The sequence below is a fragment of the Pyrgilauda ruficollis genome, unplaced genomic scaffold (assembly GCF_017590135.1).
Source record: "Pyrgilauda ruficollis isolate IOZ18807 unplaced genomic scaffold, ASM1759013v1 scaffold52, whole genome shotgun sequence".
In the NCBI taxonomy this organism is placed as follows: Eukaryota; Metazoa; Chordata; class Aves; order Passeriformes; family Passeridae; genus Pyrgilauda; species Pyrgilauda ruficollis.
In genome coordinates, this window is record NW_024526822.1 from 887,538 (window position 1) to 907,400 (window position 19,863).

General features: G+C 54.8%; 1 protein-coding gene and 1 long non-coding RNA gene across 3 annotated transcripts in view; one reads left to right on the plus strand and one right to left on the minus strand.

The window, feature by feature from the left end:
- Window positions 1-19,863, plus strand: part of ETS1 (ETS proto-oncogene 1, transcription factor) — a 75,260-nt gene that overhangs the window by 35,710 nt on the left and 19,687 nt on the right. For both annotated transcript variants that reach the window (XM_041480551.1, XM_041480552.1), the window contains 2 exons: window positions 17,861-17,980; window positions 18,477-18,677. In XM_041480551.1, the coding sequence (XP_041336485.1) occupies window positions 17,861-17,980; window positions 18,477-18,677 (321 nt within the window). The remainder of the gene's footprint in view (window positions 1-17,860; window positions 17,981-18,476; window positions 18,678-19,863) is intronic.
- Window positions 1,288-3,954, minus strand: LOC121360587. The gene is made up of 2 exons (XR_005956228.1): window positions 3,837-3,954; window positions 1,288-2,405 (listed from the first exon to the last, which is right to left on the minus strand). It is a non-coding gene; the product is annotated as an uncharacterized LOC121360587 (long non-coding RNA).

Below are 19,863 nucleotides of genomic sequence, written 5' to 3' on the forward strand. Positions count from 1 at the left end.
AGCTCTCCAAAGGAGCTGCTGAGACATCCTAAGACTTTCTGCACTCCCAAATCCAGAGCAGATTGCTGGCAGGCAAGCAGCGAGTGGCTGGGACTGTGGCACACTGAGCTTTGCCACGGGATTATCACAGAATTCCAGAATGGTTTGGGTTGAAATCCTTAAAGATCTCACCTGGTAGACCTCCCACTAGCCCAGGTGGCTCCAAGCCCCGTCCAACCTGGCCTTGGACACTTCCAGGGATGGGGCAGCCCAGGCTTCTCTGGGAGCCAGCTCTGGGTGGAACTGCAGGCTGCCGTGGCAGTGATGGGAAAATGTGGAAATCCACAGTCACATTCCTCTGGAATGGATCCTGCTGTGTGAGGAGCTGGGGGCAGCTGGGTCAGGCTTAGGGTGCACAGGTTGTTCCATAGATTAAAGCCTCAGGTGAGTAGGACCAGACTGTCTGAATACACCAGGGATGTGAGCTGGCAGAGCTGTCACCCTAAATGGCTCTTGTCAGTTGTGGCACTGGGATCCGCTGGGATTTTGGGGAAGAAGGGAACAAATCCAAGTAAATCTGTCCTACATAAGGCCGGAGAGTCTTTTCTTTTTAGCACTGTCAGCTGGTCCTTGCATGGCACCAGGTGAGGAAATGGCAGGATTTAGGACAGCAAGTGTCAGTGCTGTCCCTGATCCAAAGGATGCAGCTCTGGCACCCTCCAGGCTGACAAGTCTTGCTTGGTGGAGCACCTGTGCTGGGTAGGAGTGTGCCAGGATGCTGAGGAGGCGCACAAGGAGGGGATGATCTGCTGTATTTGAGCACTAAAATTCCCCTGGAGCCAGGGCCTGCTGTTCTTTGGGCCTGGGATCCCTGTGGGAATTGGGGTATTCCACAGGGGCAAGGCTGTGCCTATGTAGGCTGAGCCCTGACTCCCCGGTTTGTTTTTGGCTGGGAGTTCCTGGTGGATTCCAGAGTCATTCCAGAGCCTCCTGGTGCAGCTTCAAGTCCCATCCCAGCAGAAGCCAGTGGCACAATCTGCAGCTGATCTGAGCAGCACAGCTGTCTCACAGCCAAAATTCAGGCCTGCAGCCCTTTTTTTTGTAACCCCATGCCACAGTTATCCATCTCAGCTCTTTTGTTCCTCTTCCGTGACTAAGCTGCTCGCTGCCTGTGTTTCTTTTTTTTCCTTTCATTGTGTAGTTTATAATCTTCCAACGAGATACAGACAAAAATTTGTTTGCAGCGCTGGCCAAGAAGGCTCTTGTTTCCCTGGCACAGGGCCATGCTTACATCTCCAGTCAAAATACTGCTGGTTAAACAATAAATATTTATTGATTCTCCTACGAGCTCCTACATTTTTCCCAGGTGCAGTGGAATTTGAGGGGGGGAAGCACTTGAGTGCTGCCCATGGCAGAGCTGGGAGATGGCTCTGGAGATAGTGGGCCTGGAGTGGGATCTCCTCCTGCAGAGGTGACTTTGGGAAGCTGGGGTGGCTCCTGCTGCACAGCCCTGCAGAGCTGCTCTCATCTCCCCAGCCCAGCTTCCCCAGCTTTGGGGATTTGTGCCTGCAGGCTTCTGTGTCAGAGATGGGAAAATGTGGAAATCTACAGTGGCTTTATGTGCCTGAATATCTCCTGGAACAGGGGAGGGACAGCCTGGGATGGACTGTTGGAGGCCAAGTGCACAGAGATGACAAGAAAAGAAATAAATCCCTGAATCCCAGAATGGTTTGGGTTGGAAGGGACCGTAAAGCTCATCCAGTTCCACCCCTGCCATGGCAGGGACACCTCCCACTGGACCAGGTGGCTCAGGGCCCCATCCAGCCTGGCCTTGGGCACTGCCAGGGTGGTTTCAGTTTGTACTTTGGTGTGAGGGCTCAGCCGTGGTGTCTCAGTGTCTCACCCAGCTCTGGAGCCATTCACAGGCTGCAAATGCTGCTGGCAGAGCCTGAGCCCTGCACGGCTGAGGGGGAGGCAGAGCCCCCCGTGCTGTACTCAGAGCTGCTCTGAGGTGTTCCTTCCTTCTCCTGAGGGGTGGCTGGCTCAGAGTAGCCCTGGATGGGTCAAGCCCTGCTCTCTCACTACCATCTCTTTCTGAACTGAAACTCTGCATTTTTATGTTGAGGTTTTGGGGTGTTTTTTTTTTCAGTCAACTGCCAAAAATCCAAGCCCCGGTTTGCTCCTCTGTCCCATGAACATCACCAGCTCATGGGAGCAATGCCCCCTGTGCAGGACCAGGCAGGTGACACGTTTTTCCCTGTCCCCTCCCCCGGCTGTGCTGACCTTGCACAGTTTCCTGGCTCTCCAGGCTGTGTCCTGCTCTGTGCAGGGCAGGTGGACCCGGTGTTTGCAGGAAGGCAGGAAGCTGGTGCAGCACAGCCCCTCGATCCCACATCTGGTTCCTGGAGCTCGTGGATAAATATAACCTGCCAGAGAAATATCACAAACACACAGAGAAACAGCAGCTTGCTTTCCCAGAGAGGAAAATCCCCTCCTTTCTGTGGCTCCCTTTGCTTTGGGAATGAGGATTGGAGTCATTGTGACAGCCCTGGTTGTGGATTGGGATGTGCAAAGTCACAGGGCTCTGTCTGGCTCTGAACTGGGCTCTGGGGCTGGAATTCCCATTCATTCATCTCCCAGTTGCTGCTGGGCACAACAGCAATAACTGCTCCAGCAATTCCCTGTTTTCCAGCTTTTCTCCTCATGTTTAAACCTTTCCTATAAAGCCAGAAGAGACAGAGACCTCCAGCTCAGGTGGCTGGGGCAGGAACCCCGGGGTTATTTGGGCTGGAACAATGTCCTGGCAGGGAGTGCAGGGAGCACTGCTCTCCTCTGGGTTGTAGATGTGTGTAGGATATCTTCCCACTGAATCCTGTGTTTGTGGGATGGCTGTGGGGCTGCCTCCTCACCCCAGCTAAGCATCCAGAGCTTGTTAATGAACAAAATGCATTTTCTTACACGGAGGGGATTCCAAATTGGCTCCACATGGGTTCTGTAGGTTGTCGCACTTTCCCGGAGGGTGATGGCATGAGCAGGAATGTGGGATTGATGAAAGAAGCCAGACACTGAGTCAAAAGCTCCCCCTCTCCCCTCGCCGTGCCCCTCTCTCTCCCCCCACCTCATCTCAAATACTTGACGTGATTCCAAGGCATTCTTCTCATGGCTGGTGGGGAGTGCAGGAGAAGGCAGTCCAGGCACTCAGCTTTTCTTTAAAAGCTTATTTCTAAAGCTTTGGGGCCTTGCACCCCAAAAGATGTTGAGAAAAGGTTTGATGAGACCTTATTTTTTAGGGAAACTGAGGCACGGCACTCCCATTCTGCCACGTCAGGAAGGTGGGAGCATCCTCAGCTGGGTGCTCCAGGTCTCCCTCTGCTTGCAGGATTCCCACTCTCTATGCTCTTGTTCCAGTGCCCAGCTCATCCCTGCTCCTCCCCGGCAGCAGGCAGGCCCTGACCACCCCCCGCCCCCGGGAATTCCCAGTTTGGGGGTGCTGGGAGACTGGGGCAGGCTCAGCATCCCTCGGGAACCAAGTGTCAGGCACGGCAGGATGGGCTCTCTGCCATCCCCCTGGGGTGCTGCCTCTCCTGGCATGGCCTTGCAGGATAACCCTGCTCACTCAGGGAAGCTGCCACTGCCACCAGCAGAGCCCAAAAGCTGAAGCTGGACACTGGGCAGTGCTTTGGGGTTGTTTTCTGTTGTTTACCCCCCGTTGTCAGCACATTTTATCACAATAATCAAACTGTGGCTTTTTAACCCACATGAAAGTTTTTTTCAGAGGTGCCTGCATGTGTTTGTGCAAAGCCACTGAATTTTGGTCACTGCTCTGGGAGCAGAAAAGGGGATTTTTATTTTCTTACCTTTTAGTTTTGAGCAATTGTTTACCGAAACCTGAACCCTCTGAAGAAACAACTTGCAAAAGCTGAGTAGTCCTGGCTTTTTCCACTGGAAAATTAAAAAAAGATGGAGTGGGACACGTGAAATTTGGGTCCTTTTTTTTTTCCCCTTCTTTTTTTACTCATTATTGTTAGAAGCGGTTTGAAAATGCAATGCCAAGAGCTTTCTCTTTTCAAGTGCTCGAGGCACTTTACCCAACTGCTCCATCCCTCAGACTGCTCCATGAGGTCAGCAAACGCAATTCCTCCTGCTCTGCAGCTGGAAATGAGGAAAAACTCCTTTGCTCAAGTCTTGGCATCAGCCCCGGGCAGCAGAGGAGCCCGGAGGTTGGGAGCAGCATCGGCGGCATTTCCCAAGCCCATCCTTGTGAAGGGCTGCCAGGAAGTTCGGGCTCGATGTTCGGGGCTGTGCCGAGGTCTGGGAAGCCTGGGACAGTTTCCCTTTCCAGCGGCAGCAGTGGGGTCTGGGAAGGCTGGGAAGGTTTCCCTTTCCAGCGGCAGCCGCGGGGTTTGGGATGCGGAGCTGTCCCGGTAGCCGCGGCCCGGCGGGGCCGCTCCTCGCTGGGGCTCTTTCCATCCCTTTAAGCGGCTCCAGATTTGAATTTGGCTCCAAAGGCCGGAACATGAAAGGCCCCGGCCCTGCGCCTGTTTGCCTTCGAGCGGGATGACTCGCACCACTCTTGCTTCCAAGCAGCCGAGCCCGGAGCAGCCGGGGCCATATGGATCCTATAGAGTGACCCGACTGCCCGGCGGAGGGGCGCTGCGGGATGGGGAGGGGAGGGATCAGGAGGGGCTGCCCCGAACTGTGTCACCCCCGGGCCGGACCCTTCCCCCCCTTTGGCGTCTTCAGGGGCTTCTGCCTTCCGTGGCTGTCGGGCTGCCCGGCTCTGCCACTCACTGAGAGCCAAAGCTCGGCTGAAAGAAATTTCAAAAATAAAAGAAGAAGGGAAAAGGGGGATAAGGCCCCGGAGGAAAAGGAAGAAAGGGAAGGGAAGGGGAGGATGATGTGCCTTTAAGCCGCGTGTGTAACTGCTCGCTAATCTGGTGACTAACTCTATGCGCGGCTGCCAAGCCGGGATCCATCCCCAGCCCAAGGCTCGGGAGTCATCGGGTCCCCTCCCTGCCCCATCCCGCGCCCCGCCGGGCGCCAGCCCCCCCGGCCCCCCGCACTCCCCATGGCAATTTATTTACTCATCTGGAGGGCACAGCCCCGGCGGTCTCTTGACTCAGCAGTCCGGAGCCGATGGGAGCTGCGGGAGCAAATTCCAGGCAAGAAATAATCTCATGACTTGTCTCGGAAAAGATTGCTCCGCAAAGATCCCCTGACGGTCACGGAGCGCTCCGTGCCGGCCCCTCCGGCAGAGCCTGACCAGGCTCCCGATTTCCCAACCTCGGGCAGCCGGCCAAGGATCCCGGGGGGACTCACTGCAGCTTTCTCCCTTGGAAAAACAGGCATGGACTCGGGGATGGCACGGGGGCCTCGGAGCCGATACCTTGTCCCCCTGGGACACAGGGAATGGGGAGCTGGAGCCAGCTGGCAGGGCAGGGAGCCCAGAGCTTGGGGCTATGTTGGTTTTTGGGGCATTCCTCCTTTTCTTCCCCTCCACTTTCCAGGGAGGGTTTAAACCCTTCCTTCATCCCCAGGCAATTTTGGTTCCTCCGTCTGTGTTTTTGCCTGGGCACTGGCAGCACCCCCGGGAGGGCTGGCACCGAGGACGACTTTCGAAGCACATTTTTCCTTTGTTTTTTTTTTCCCCCTCCTGTTGGCTCTTTTTCATCCTGCATTTCTCTCATCCTGGTCTTTTTACCCCACCTCCTCCCCATCCAGAGTAACTGGAGTTCCATCTCTCTCTGAGGGCTCTTTGGGAGGTCTGATCCCATACCCAGTGTGGGAATGGGGTGGGATTACACCAAGTTGGGAATTAAGGATCTTTACAAACCAGCATTTTTCTGGGAGGAAAGCCCTGGGGATGGGCAGGTCTGTTGGGCTGACAGCTCCTGTGCCTCCTCCTCAGCTGAGATCAAGGCTTGAGATCCCACAGCTCCTGGGGCCATCCCACATCCCTGGAAGGGAGCTGGTCCAATGCATGGTGCCCTTGGAGATGAAGGGAGAGGAACCAGCCTTGGATCACTGAAGAGACACTCCTGGAGCACCAGGAGCTCGGGGCCAAGCTCCCAGGGGAATCTCACACCCCTCAAACCACACATCCAAGTCACTGCCAAAGCTCCTCCAACCTCTTTAGGGTTGACGGAGGATTCCTGGAGTTCCTGGCAAGGGCTCCCAGCTCCCGAGTCCCAAATGCCGCCCCCTCCACCCCCTCCTCCATTGAGTGTCTCCTAAAGAGCCTCTTGGCGTGAGCAGCCGAATTCAATCAGCCCTTTCACCATCTGCTCCCAGGCACTTCTGCCGGGGAGGGCTCGGGGCCAGGGAGGCTGTAATTCCTTAATAGCTTCCGGATGCTTCGCGGGGTGGATGCGAGGCCTGGGAGTGTCTCAGCCTCTCTCCCCGTGCCCTCACCCGAGGTTTCCAAGCTCAGGCTTCCTCTGGGCAGATCCGAGCACCTCCAGCCGTTTGCATTTATCCCTGCCTGCCCTTCGCTCTTCCCGGCTGAGGCCAGGAGCTGACATAATCCCGTCCTGGACAGCGCTTGGCTCTGCGATGGGGAGGACTGAGCCTGATGGGGCAGCCCGTCTTTGGCCGCCTTTTCCAGCTCACTCCCACCTTCATCTTCCCAGGGCTTGGTCTGGCCCAATCCCTGCACTGGTCCCTTCCCTGGTGGGAAGCTTCCTAGAAGTAGGAGCTGGAAAAGAAGAACTTCTTGGGGATTGGGAAAACCCTCACTCCTGTGCCTGAGGATACTGGAAACCCGAATGTTGCATGGTGTAACACACCTGGGCAAAGCCCAGGAGCCCTGTGCTCAGCCTGGGATGGAGATGATTAATCTTGGGGCTCTCCTGGAAAATCCCCTTTGTTGCTTTTCTTGTCTGCTTAAAAATTAATAAAACCAGGAGAACTGTTCCTGGGAAATTGTGAAATGAAATTACTTTGGCACCACTGTTCCTGAGGCTGGCGTGGGCTGCAGAACCTTGGTTCCCAGGTTTTTCCCAGGCCCTTCCTGGCCTCTGTCACTGGGGGAGCTGAGCTTGGACAGGGGACAGGGAGGTGAAATGGTGCAGGGCTGGCAGGAGCATCCAGGGATGGCCTTGTCCTGGTTCCCTCCTGGTCCCAAAGGAGAAGATGGCTCTTGTTCTCCTCTCAGCAATCCCTTGGCTTTCATGGCTTCCAACCCAGCCAGGAAAAGGTTTCTGTCCTGTTGTGGCTGCTGGGATCATCTGCTGCTGTGCGGAGCCTGCCCGGCGCTGGGGGATGTGCAGAGTGTGGGACATGAGTGGTGCCCGTGGAGGGGTCAGGTGGTGCCATCAGCACAGCCACAAGCTGAGGAGATGGGGCTGGCTCAGGTGGCAGAGCAGAAGGAGCACCTTCTCCCTCTCCTGTCCAGCAGGTTCTCCCTCCCTCCCTCCCTGGGAGATGCAGCTGCACTGGGACATGGGAAGGTGCTTGGAGCATGTAGTGACTGCTGTGAGCTGCCCTGGGGGAGAGGGGTTTCAGCTGTAGGGGGCTGCTGGGTGTATTTGTGTGTTTTTCAGTGTATGCTTGTGAGCCTGGCCAGGGGCACCCTCAGAGAGAGTCATGGCACTTGTGGGGGCAAGTAAATCCAGGGATGCAAAGGAGCCAATCCATAACCACACAGGGGAATTGGACACATGTGGATCGTTACCTGCCATCTTTTGGCAGCTGCCAGTGAAGTTGACTGTTTGCTCTAAAGAGTTATAAATAATTTTGTTGATTAAAATGATTGATTATTCTTGGTCTAATATTATTTAGGCAGAGCAAACAGTGCTGAGATTTACCAGCTGCTCTCTGACCTCCCAACCCTGATCTGTTTGCAGAAAGCCTGTGCAATTATTTGTTTGATTTCAAAGCTAAATATCCTAATCTTCCCTCTCCGCCTTTGGAAACTGCAGCTGGCACCGGGACAGCTCGGGCTGATAAGGGAGGGCAGCCCTGGAGTCCTCGTGTGCGGGGACTTCCCTGGGCACGGAGGGGTGAGGGGGGACACGGGGAGGACAGGTGAGGACAGGGCTCCCGTGAAGGAGCCTGTGAGGCTCCTGTGAGGTGAAGGAGCTCTTGGGCTCCTCCTCTTCCTCCTCCTTCTGCCCTGCACACCTCACGGAGCGCTGCCCCGGGCAGAGCCCAGCAGTCCCAGATGTGGAAGCTGTCGCAGCCGGGAAGGAGCGGGGCTGGCCGGGCACGGTCCCCCTGCCAGCCGCGGGACGCGATGCGACTTGCCGCTGCCATTGAGCAATCCCGGCTGTCTGGCTGGCGCTGCCCTGCGGGGAAGGGGTGCCCGGGAAGGCTGCGGAGGAGGGGGTGGGACAGGCAGGAATCTGCAGCTGCCGAGCGGTGCAGGGCTCGCCCAGCGCCCGTCGCCCGCGGCAGCGAGCGGAGGTGACCCGGAGCTGCCGAGCCTCCCTCCCTCCCTCGTCATCCTCTGATCCTTCCGCATCGCCGCCTTGTGCTGGCAGCATCCTGCGGGGATGTTCTGGGCTTCAGGAAGCCTTGGGAACATCCCCAGGGACCTTCCCCATGAGCGCATGGGCACACCAGCGGCGGCTCCAGCTCACAAACATTCCCGGAGGATGAATGGGAGCTGGTGAGCGCAGCAGAGGCTTTGATGTGGACGGACATATCTGGGGGGTTGAACATCACCCCGGCCCCGGGGCAGTGCCACTGTCCTGCCATGTGCTGCCTCGTGTCTGGTGTGACTCGGCCCGGGGGCAGAGGCTGGGCCTGGACATAGAGGGATCAGTCTGAGCAGGGAAATCAAGGGAAGGCTGGGAATTCCTCGGGACAGACAGATTGGAGGTGTTTGGCTGAGCATCTCCGTGTCTAATCCCTTCCCAAGGCAAGGGTAATTGAGGCTTCTGTTGGGACCAGTGATTTCCCAGCAGCAGGGACAGCTCTGGAGTCCATTGGCCTCAGAAATGTCTCGTGTCCTGGTGATGGGCAGCACAAATGATGGGGTTTTATCCAGGGCATGGAGTCATTGCACATGGATCATCGGGATTGTGGGATGAAAACATCCCGAGCTGTGAGGTCATGCGTGGCTACTCACAAAGTATGCTGGCACAGTTTGTTCTTCAGGAGTGTCTGAGGCGGCTCGGAGGGTTGGGATCCTTTGTGAGTGATGAAAGAGCTCAGCTTGAGTGAAGGTTCCTTGGCCTTCCTCCTGCTGTGAGGGACAGCCCTGCCAAGAGATCTCAGCCTTCCCTTTTCACACTTCCCATCCTGACAGCATCTTCCCCACACGATGTTCTGCCAATTATCCTCAACCTGGCCTTGCTACATCCCTGCTCTCCCTTGCTGATAGACTCCGGTGCATGGTTTGGCAGCCCCAGCCTGCAGCAGCAGCTGGATGTGCTGCAGCTGAATCCCCTTTGTGTCTGTCCCTGTTCCTGGATGATGATGAAGGACAGGGAGATGAATATCTGCAGAAGAGTCTGAGGGTTTGTTTGGATGGATGGAGAAATGTTCCATCTGAACTGCCCAGGGAGTACCTTGGGAGCATCCCATGGGTGCTTCTGCAATCCAGGAAAAACCCATGGCAGGGTTCTGGGATGGGTTCATCCTTCTCTTGGGACAAATCCTCCAGTCCCATCCCTCCTTCATCAAAGGTGCCAGAAATGGCAACATCAGCTGGGGACTTGAGGAGAGAACAGCAGAACAGGGTGGGACCTGGCTGGAAGGGGATGTGAGCTCTCAGGGACGGTGGGTGCGTGTGACCTGGAGCACCATGCCCTCCCTGAGTGCTGGAGCCCAGCGTGGGATTGCTCTGGAAGGCTCAGGCTGGGCTCCTGCAGCCCTGCAAGGCTCCGGGGACACGGCTGGCACTGAGGGCTCCCGGCCCAGCCCGGGGACAGTGAGGAGCTTCAAACAGCTTCTGGTCATGAGCCCCGTGAGCACCTGGGCTCTGTGCCAGCAGCAGGGCAATATCTGTGCTCATCTGCTCGGTGCAGAGTGCTGGGGCTTGGCAGGGGTTTTCCCCTTTTTTCCCCATTGCTGTTGAGCAATCCGAGCTCTGTGGGGTGTGAGCAGCGGGGTTTGGTTGAAAGGAGCATCTCCCAGAGGTGGGGCATGACCTGGGCTGGCTGGTTCCACCTGAGCTGTTTCCAGCCGGGCTGGGTGTCCATGACAGGCTTTTCCAGGCTCGGCAGCGCGTGTGTGCCCTGCCCGGGGATTAGAGTCTTTAGAGGCGCGGTTAGCAGGGATTAGGGTGATTATCCGGGGAAGCGTGGCTCACAGGTTTGCGCCAGCCTGGGAGGGTCCTCCCAGCCCTGCTGGGCAGCGATCCCAGCCTGGAGGTGAGGCGCTAATCCTGGCTCCAGAGGGGACGCTGCCCATGGGATATTCCATTGGGAAAGAGGCAGGGAAGGGCTCTAAGGGCCCGACGCCTTTGCCTCCTGAGCAGGAGGGGTTTGGGCAGGTGGAGGTTGCTCCTGGCTGGCTGCAGACTCCTGGCCTGGCTGTGTCCAGCCTGGAGCCTCCATGGGGGTTTAGTGAAGCTGGACTCTGCCCCCAGGCCAGGGGCTCAGAAAAGGCTGCTGGAAGTTTTAGGTTGTGATGCTGTTAGGTCTGAAGGGACTGCAGAGGCCATTTAGAGCTGATTCAAGAGTGGGAGGGTCTGGTGCTGAGCCGCCGCTGGAGCTGAACCACTCCAGCCCTGTAGCAGCTCATCCTAGGACCCGTGGGTGGGCTGGGTTGGGAGGGACCTTAAAGCTCATCTCATCCCACACGCACCTTCCCTATCCCAGGCTGCTCCAAGCCCTGTCCAGCCTGGCCTTGGACACTTCCAGGGCTAGGGCAGCCACAGCTGCTCTGGGTAATGCTGATGGAATTTTATTGATGACCAGTCCTGTTTCTTTGATGGTTCCAACGAGTGCTGTTAAGCCATGGCCACATTCCCCAACCTCAGAGGTGGCTGAATCTCCCCAGGGTTTACTTTATCCATCTGTGCTCCTTCCAGCAGCTGAAATGGGGAGGATGGGGTGAATCCCAGCCGAGGAAAGCCCTTGAGCTTCTGAAGGAAGAGGAGCCGTGGGCCCTGGCCTTGCTGAGCTGGGGGAACTTTCCCATAATCGCAGTGAGCGTTGACTCAGGGGCTGTGGTTTAGCTCAGCTTCAGCCCTGGCCTTTCTCTAGCACTTCATTCCCTCTTCTCTCCACAAAAGCCAAGGATGGAGTGAGCTGCCCACCAGGCTGCTCCCCTATGAGCTCCTGGGACTCTCAAGGATGCTGCTTTCCCAGGATTGCCATCCAACACCCACGTTACAAAGCAGGGAGAGCAAGGGAGGAGAAGGAGCCGGAGCCTGAGCAGGGCGGGCTGTGACTGATGGGGGCTGCAGAATCCTCTCCCTGGGCCTGGTCCCTCACAGCTGCCAGAACCCCAGAGCCAAACCAGCCCTTCCTCACCTGGTGGCTGCTCTGTGTCCAGTTTTCCTCATGGACAGCCAGGCCAGGCTGTCCATAGCACACAGGGCTGAACCCCAAAACCTGAGGCCAAGCAGAGCATCCCAACACCTCACCTGCAGCTGAACCTTCCCCCCTGGTGCTCCGAGGGCTGAGAGCCCAAACCTGGGACAAGATGCTTTTATCTGCATTTAGGGAGCACAGTGCTCAGGCCCATTTTTGAGGGGAAGAGCTGGCCCCCATGGCACACCGCATCTCCCTAAGAAAACTGCTGAGGGCCGGAAAAAAGCCGGCTTTGTTGGGCTTTCTGCAGTGCTAAGCACTGTGGGCTTTCGGTTTCCTCTCTTGTTTTTCTCTTGAAGCCCAGCTTTCATCTCACTATTTATTTTTCACTGCTTGAAGGAGGGAAAAAAAAGACTTATTTTTCTTTTCTTTTTTTTTATTTTTTTATTTTTTTATTTTTTGTTTAAGAAATATATTTATTTTAAATTAAAACAGCAAATGTCTGCACCTTTTGTGCCATCCTTGCAGAGGGAAGCAGGGCCGGTCTCTGGCACGTTGCTGCAGGAAGGGGACCCAAATCTCCTCCATCTGCTCCTGTCCCATCCCATCCCCACAGCCCCAGCAAACAGCCCTTGCTGTGCTTATCCCTGCTCCCCACCCAGATTTACTTCTGGTTCTTTTTTCCAGTTTTCTGTCCCATTTTCCCTTTCCCCCCCTCGAATCTCGCTGCCCTTTGGGTCCGAGGAGCCCTAATTGGAACAGGCCGGCTCCTCTCCTGCTTCCTGCGTGGGAGTGAGAGGCAACGCTTGTGAAAACAGTTCAAAAGTGCACACAAATTTTTGCCTAATCCTGCCTAAATAACAGGGGGCTCAGCCAGGGTTCTTTGCCCGGGTGTCCCTGCTCAAGGGCGGGGGGCACCTGGGAAAGGCAGAGCTGCCCGAGGGGCTGGAGGTGCCTGGGGGTGCTGGAAACCTGAGCTGGGGACATGGTGGGGACATGTGGGGATGTGGTGGGGACGTGGTGGCTCCACGGTGCCTGGCAGCCTCGCTGGGGAGCGTGGGAAGGGTCTCAGCTCCCAGCCCCCCTCTCCTCAGCCTCCTCTGATCCTGAGAAAGGTTCTGGGCTGCTGAACCCTCCCAGCTGGGGGACGTTGGGAAATCTGTGCTCCAGCTTCCCCCAGCTCCAGCTCTGCCCTGCTTTGAATCCTGGGGAAAGCTGGGGCACAGGGGCTCAAGGAGATGAGCTCGGGGTGGGCTGGGGGGGAACTGTGGTGGCCACGGACTCACTGCGGGCACGTGGGAGGAGGGTGGGAGAGTGAACCCCTGCCACCCCTCTGGGAAACTCCTGCTCCATCGTCACCCAGCAGTGGGGGGACATCCTGGAGCGTGGGCAGCTCCAGGATGGGATGGGGGCTCCAGGGGGATCTCAGCTGCCTCAGGGCTCAAGGATTGGGGTTTCTGAGGGACACAGGCATGAATTCATGGAGCTCTTGGATGCACAGTCTCTGCAAATGATCTTGTTTGAAAACAATGTGCATCTTCCCCCCTAATTTAATCATGGAATCCTGGAATGGTTTGGCTTGGAAGAGACCCTAAAGGCCATCTCATTCCACACCCTGCCATGGCAGGGACACCTTCCACTGTCCCAGGCTGCTCCAAGCCCTGTCCAGCCTGGCCTTGGGCACTGCCAGGGATCCAGGGGCAGCCACAGCTGCTCTGGGCACCCTGTGCCAGGGCCTGCCCACCCTCACAGGGAGGAATTACCTCCTAAAATGTAGTTTAAATCTAAATCTAAGTCTAAGTCTAATCTAAATCTAAATCTAAATCTAAATCTAAATCTAAATCTAAATCTACCCTGTTTAATTTTCACGCCTTTCGCCCTTGTCCCCATGCCTCTGCCAAGCCACACAAGGGCCTGGGATCTCCATGGCATCCATGTGCTCCAGGCCTGGGAAGGGGAGGCTGAGGAGGCCTCAGGGTCCTGCCCTTGGTGTCCGTCCATCCATCCATCCATCCATCCATCCATCCATCCATCCATCATCCATCCATCCATCCATCCATCCATCCATCCATCCATCCATCCATCCAGGCAGGGACAGGAGGTGCTGTTGGGGTCAGGTGTCTCTGCTCTGACCCTCCCCACATCCATTTCCAGCAGCTACTGGGTGAAACCCCACCCAGGGACACACTGGGGCTGTGATGGAAAAAAAAGTGAGTGGCCGAGGGGAGCTTGGAGGGGTCACTGACCCCGAGTGGAAACTCTGCTGAAAAATGACTTTGCTCCCATCCTTCTGTTCTGACCATCCTTTTTTTGCCCTGTGTGCCATTTATTTTCCTTCTGCAATCAGCTGCATTAAATGGCTTTGGCGTGCAGAGGAGTTCTCTGCATTTGAAGGTCAAAATCCCTAAAGTTTGTAAATCTGAGTCCTTTAAAAAGATCAGATGTGTGGAAATAGTTTACACATGCAGGGCCTGGTGGGAGCAGAGTGGGAATGTGGCTGGGAGATGAATTTGGTGATCTTGGCCGCTTTGCTCCTGGTTTTCTCTCAGGCTCCACATGCCCCTGGCTGGGGGGTCTGGGCAGGTCCCCGTTAGCACAGAATCCATCCAGGGCATTGTCAGGGTGGTTTATCCTCTTGTGTCTCTGAGTCCCATCCCCAGGGCTGTCAGGGAGCTGAAGGGGCCTGGTTTGGAGAAGCCACGGAGCCTCCAGATCCCTCTTTGCCTTGGAAAGCTGCAGCCAGATAAAAGCTGTCCCCATGCGAGGCAAATCCTGCATCTCTGCTCTGCAGATGCTGCTGACATAACTCTCCAGGGCGACTGCAACTCCTGGCACTGTTTAAAAATCCAACCATAGCTCCCTGCCTGCTCTCCCAGGAGGGAAATCAAAGGCGGCTCTGTCGGCACAGGACGAGGACATGGCATCCCCACAGCCGGGTGCACGTGGCAGCCGTGTCAGGGGGCTTTGATGGGCTCGTAAAAACCAGCCAGAAATCCCAGCCTGGCCCCTGCTGCTGAGCTTGCTTTTGGGATTAAAGCCTCAGCATTCCTAAACTGGGTTTAGGTAGAACAGCTGGGCCTGCTGCTGGCTTCTGCCCCAGCCCTGCACGCAGCCCTGTGCTCCATGGGCAGCACTAAAGGAGAGGTTTTATTGGTGCAAGGTTTGATTAAAATCTTGCAAACAGGTTTCAGATGGCACTGAAAGCTGATACCGGGGCAGCTAAGCCAGGCTTGTTGCTTTTCTTCCTGAAATTCTGCTCAACTCTGACCTTTAGGCATGCCAGACTGGAGGCGAAGGGCTGGAGGACATTGCCAGGGCTGGGTTTGCCTCCACGGGAAGGAATTTCCCTGCACCAGCAAAGTTCATAGAGTTACAGGATATTCCAGGTTGGCAGGGATTTACAGGGATCACTAAGTCCGAGTCCTGGCCCTGCACAGAGCTGGGTGAAGCCCACCATGCTCCCTGCACATAAACCACCCAGTTTTAAAATAAATACTGAATTATTTAAATAAATTCAGTACACCCAAAGCAGCAGCACAAGAATTTAGGGTAAAAACTGTCCATCCACCCCATCTTTCTGGAGCCACCCAGCCAAGCCTTGTCCCCAGACATGTCTGCAGAGCTTCACACACGTTTGGTTTCCCTGGGTGAGTTTTCCCCAGCTCTGGGGCACTGCTGACCCAGCCAAGGCTTCTGCAGGCTCAGGGCTTTGGGGCTGCTCTGTCCTCAGCAGAAATTCAAACAAGTGGCTGCGACCTCGCAGGAAAAATGCAGATGATGTTTTAGTCCTAAATCTGCTGAGCACAACAGATTTTGCAGAAGCCTTGAAATGCACATTTGGGTTGATTTGGGTGTTTAAATAGAAACCGTCCTCTGGCATGGTTTTTTTTTTATTTGGGAACAGATTGTTTGCTTCCCTGTGACCTCTCCCTGGGAATCACTTTTAAGTCTCCCCTGTTTTGACAGGTTGTTTGTGCAGAGCTCAGCATTCACCTTCCTAAACCGAAATCTTATCCTCCCGCTACTGAAAAATTGATTTGCTGGGCTTGTGCAAAGCCAACCCATGGATCCTGCATGACCAAAGAGCAGGATCAGGGATGGGCCCTTGCTGTTGCAGAGATAAAAATACCGTTTTTCACCCTGCTCTTGGTGTCTGGCCTGAGGAGCTCACCTCCACACAGGTTTTCATGGTGATTCAGTGTTAAAATTGGGGTTAGAACCGTTTTCTCAGCCTGGCCCTGACTCATCTTCCCAGGGCAGGCAGGAGCTGCTGTTGAGGCAGGCGGAGGGAGCAGATTCCTGGGTGGTCCCTGTGACCACAGAGCAGGGAGAGCAGAGCATTCAAATGTAACTTGAGGATGAAGGGAAAGGGGCACCGAGCCACTTTCTCCCAGTGTTATCTCAAGCAGCAGATGGGGAACAGAGATAGCGATGGTGGCTGCTCATTTTCCATGCCCTCTCCAGCCAAATCAGTAAATAATGAAGTGTAATTTGCCAAATAGCCTTTGGATGTGGGATTTGCTTTCAAAGGTCCTGATCCTGCCACTGTGGAGGCAATCCTGGATTTGTGTGCTGGGCTGAGGGCAGGAATTGTGTCCTGAATGACTCTGTGTTGGGAATTTCACTGCTTCTACCTGAGCCAAGAGTCTGCAAATCATTTCTTGAGAGCCTTGGGGACTTGGCTGGAGGACGTGCAAAGGGAAGGGGGAATTTTTGTACTGGGGCTGAGAGGTGGAAGGTGCAGAAGTGGGGACAGAGTGGTTGCTGGGTTTGGCCTGGCAGTGGAATTGTGTCAGGAGCATCCAGCAGATGATCTGGGGATGCTTTGCAGCATTGTCCCCCTCACCCTGTGCTACAGAGCTGCATGTGGAGGTTTATCTGTGGAAAAACAGGATTGTTTAGGTTGGAAAAGCCTTCTAAGATCATGGGGTCCATCCACTGCCCAGCACTGCCAGGTCACCACCAACCCATGTCCCCAAGAGCCACATCCACAGGTTTTTTAAACATTTCCAGGGGTGATGACTCCACCACTGCCCTGGAATTCTGTTGACCCAACCCTCAGATTCCCACTTGGAAAAAACCCAGTGTTGGGTTGTTTGGCCTTTAAATGATGGCCATGAATTTGGTTGGGGAGGAGTTGAGTGGAGCAGGAATTCCAGACTGGGTAGCTGGGCTGGCGCTTCCCAGTGGCTGCTTCCATCCCTGACACTGTGTTTTATCAGGAATACACCAGCACTGCCTGGAACAGGCCCTCAGCAGCATTTTGCAGGTGTAAAGGTTTATTAAATCAGGAGTTTAACGAACTTGAAGCAATGGAAACTGTGGTGGTTGAGTTTCCACAAGACACAGAATTCTTTGATTTTCAGTGTCTGTGAGAACACCAAAGACTTTGCCCGTGGTCTAATTTTTCCACTGAGTTTTCATGGAAAATTTCCACTAGGCTGCAGAGCTAAACCAACCTCAGGTGGAAGATTTCCATCTCTGCTGACCAAGGGCAGTTTTTGGGGTGGTGGTTGTTCAAGACTTTCCTTCTCCATCAAAGATGTTTTTCAGGAATACTGAAAGTACAGGAAAAAGAGCCAAACCTCTATTCAGATATTTTGCCTCAAATGGTTGCTTTTATTTGTGAGACTCTTTGGCTACAAAGCTTCCAAATAAATTAGAAAAAGGGATTTAAAAAAGGAAAGGAAGAGGTTTGGTCCTTGTCAGGACTGACTCCAGGCCTGGCTCTTGGCTTGGCCCCGCTGTCCCATGGGATGGCTGGTGTTGGCCATGACTCACCCTGGCTCCGTGCTATGGATGTGCCTGACGTAACTCTGGGCTAATGTGGGATTTTCCAGCCCTTTGTTTCCCTTCCCCCCTCAAATGGGTATTCTGCCACTCTTCCATCCTGTCTCAGCCCGCTGTCAGCTCACTTTTTCATGGACTCTTAGAATCCTGGCATGGTTTGGGATGGAGGGGACCTCAAAGCCCATCCCATTCCACATCCTACCTTGGGCAGAGACACCTTCCACTATCCCAGGTTGTTCCAACCTGGCCTTGGACCCTTGGAAGAGGCAGCCACAGCTTCTCTGGGCAACCTGTGCCAGGGCCTCCGCGTTCCCACAGGGAAGAATTTCCTAGGATAAAGAATTTTCTAGAATTCTTTAATTTTCTCCTTGCTTTTCTTTGTGCTGGGATGACAGAGTGGTAATTCAGGGATGTTTTTTTCCCTCTTTCTTGCGGATCCTGGTGTGGGACTGTACCTTCCTCGGTGCCTGGAGCTGCTGAGCCATTTCCCAGGCTCCAGACACACCTGGAATGCTGAAGCCCAGCAGACTGTCTGGAAGGGCCTTGATATCATCATCCAGTAGCACATTCCAGAAGCTTAGGGACACCATGTGCACCTGGCTAGCATTCCCTGACATCTTTCCCAGCCCCGTGTCCTCATGGCTGTGTTCCTCTCTTGCTTCTTTCAGACATGGAATGTGCAGATGTGCCTTTATTAACGCCCAGCAGCAAAGAAATGATGTCCCAGGCACTGAAAGCCACGTTCAGCGGCTTTGCCAAGGAGCAGCAGCGGCTGGGAATTCCCAAAGGTAAGACTTGGCTTCCTGTGAATGACCACAGTGCCCACAGGGGTTGTGTCCTCCTTCCAAGCTGCCCAGAATTCCCTGTCTGCCATCTCCTCTGCTGGTTCTCCTCAGGTGATGTTGCCTTTCAAATACCACCTGAAGCTTCTTGGAAGCTTCAGCTGGAAAAATGTGGACAAGTCATCTCCACTAAAGAAAGAAGCAGCAGAAACCCTTTACCAGAGGCTGGTGACAGGGAGAAACCAAGAAAATTGGAGAAATGGGTGGGAGAAGGGGGTCAGAGAAGTGATGGGATTTTTAGAAATCCCGAACAAATCCAAAGCTTGTTCCTTGGATGAAACGTGTCTGCATTAAGGCTGATCCAGGCTGGGCATGGTGTTCCTCACACCCTGATGCCAGTGGGCTGCCAGTCTCCAGGGATGAGGCTGTGCTAGTGCAGGGCAGCTGCAGCACTGTCTGTGTCCTGTTTTCCTGGGGTGCTGACGGCTGGATCCCTCTGCAGACCCCCAGCAGTGGACGGAGACGCACGTGCGGGACTGGGTGATGTGGGCAGTGAACGAGTTCAGCCTGAAGGAAGTGGATTTCCAGAAGTTCTGCATGAATGGAGCTGCCCTCTGTGCCCTGGGCAAGGAGTGCTTCCTGGAGCTGGCGCCTGACTTTGTGGGAGATATCCTTTGGGAACATCTGGAGATCCTGCAGAAAGGTCAGTCCTGGGGTGTCCCAGGTGAACAATTCACAGCATCCCTGCTAGCCATGTTCTGGGGCTTTCCAGAGACCAGGAGGTGTTCACCATGAGCTTTAATCCAAGGAAAAACATCTTCCAAAGCCCAGCTTTTCAGCAGGATTCCAAATGGGCATCCCACGGCAGCGGGCAAGGCGAATCCTGGCAGGGCCTCAAAGAGGCAGAGTGTTTGTGCCGGCTGCTTGGCAGGGATCCCCAGTGGGCAGGGACACTGTGACTGCCTGGAATCCATGGTGGGATTTTCCAAAGCATTTTTCCTCAGCCTGTTCAGCTCCTGTTGTGAATTTTACTATTTCCTTCACTGGAACTGGGTACAGGAATACAGCCAAAATCCTAGCCGAATTTCCCAGTGGCAATTGGAAGCTGCTTTGCTTTGTTCCATGTCCCAAAAAAGGGTGTTCCATGTCCCCAAAACCAGCATTTCTGGGAGGAGAAGCCATCTGTGCCATTCCCTGCATGACAGCACCCAAGGGCATTAAGTTTCAGTGACTGGGGGCACGCACTTTAATTTAGGGTGTTGATTTTCCATGTCTGGATGCCCAAGAGCACTGGGATGGTTTCTAAGGAGCAGGTGAGGAGCTGAGCACCTCTACCTGAGCCACAAGCAGGAGCTGCAGCACACCTGGGCTCTTTTCCCAGCTCCCTTCTCTGCAGAGCTGTTTGCTTTCCTGGAATGTCCCCTGTGCTGTCCTACTGACCCTGGTGGCAGGAAGGGGAGGGGGAGCATAGTTATTCCTTCCAGGAAACCATTGACAAATGGATGTTAATTGCCCATTACTAATTTTACTGCTACCTGTGGTTTGCAGAAGGTAAACATGGCCCTTCCCGGGCTCTGGGCAGGCCAGGCTGTTTTCCTGCTCTTGGGCTCTAAATCTGGTCTGTCCCTTTTGTTTTGCATATTTTTCATGGAGTGCTTGGATCAACACCGAGCAGTTTAACCAAACAAAGCCAAACCTTGTGGTCAGCCCAATTTCTCCTTGCATTGAGCCATTGCTTGCACCTTCCCATAGCCCTTCTTCCCTGCTGTCCCTGCCCATGGTTGGGAAGTCTTCAAGGTCCTTTCCAACCCAGCCCTTCTAGGATTCTGTAATTCTGTGATTTTTTGGGCTGTGCCCACTGGATAGGGTGGGATGTGCTTCAGGTACTG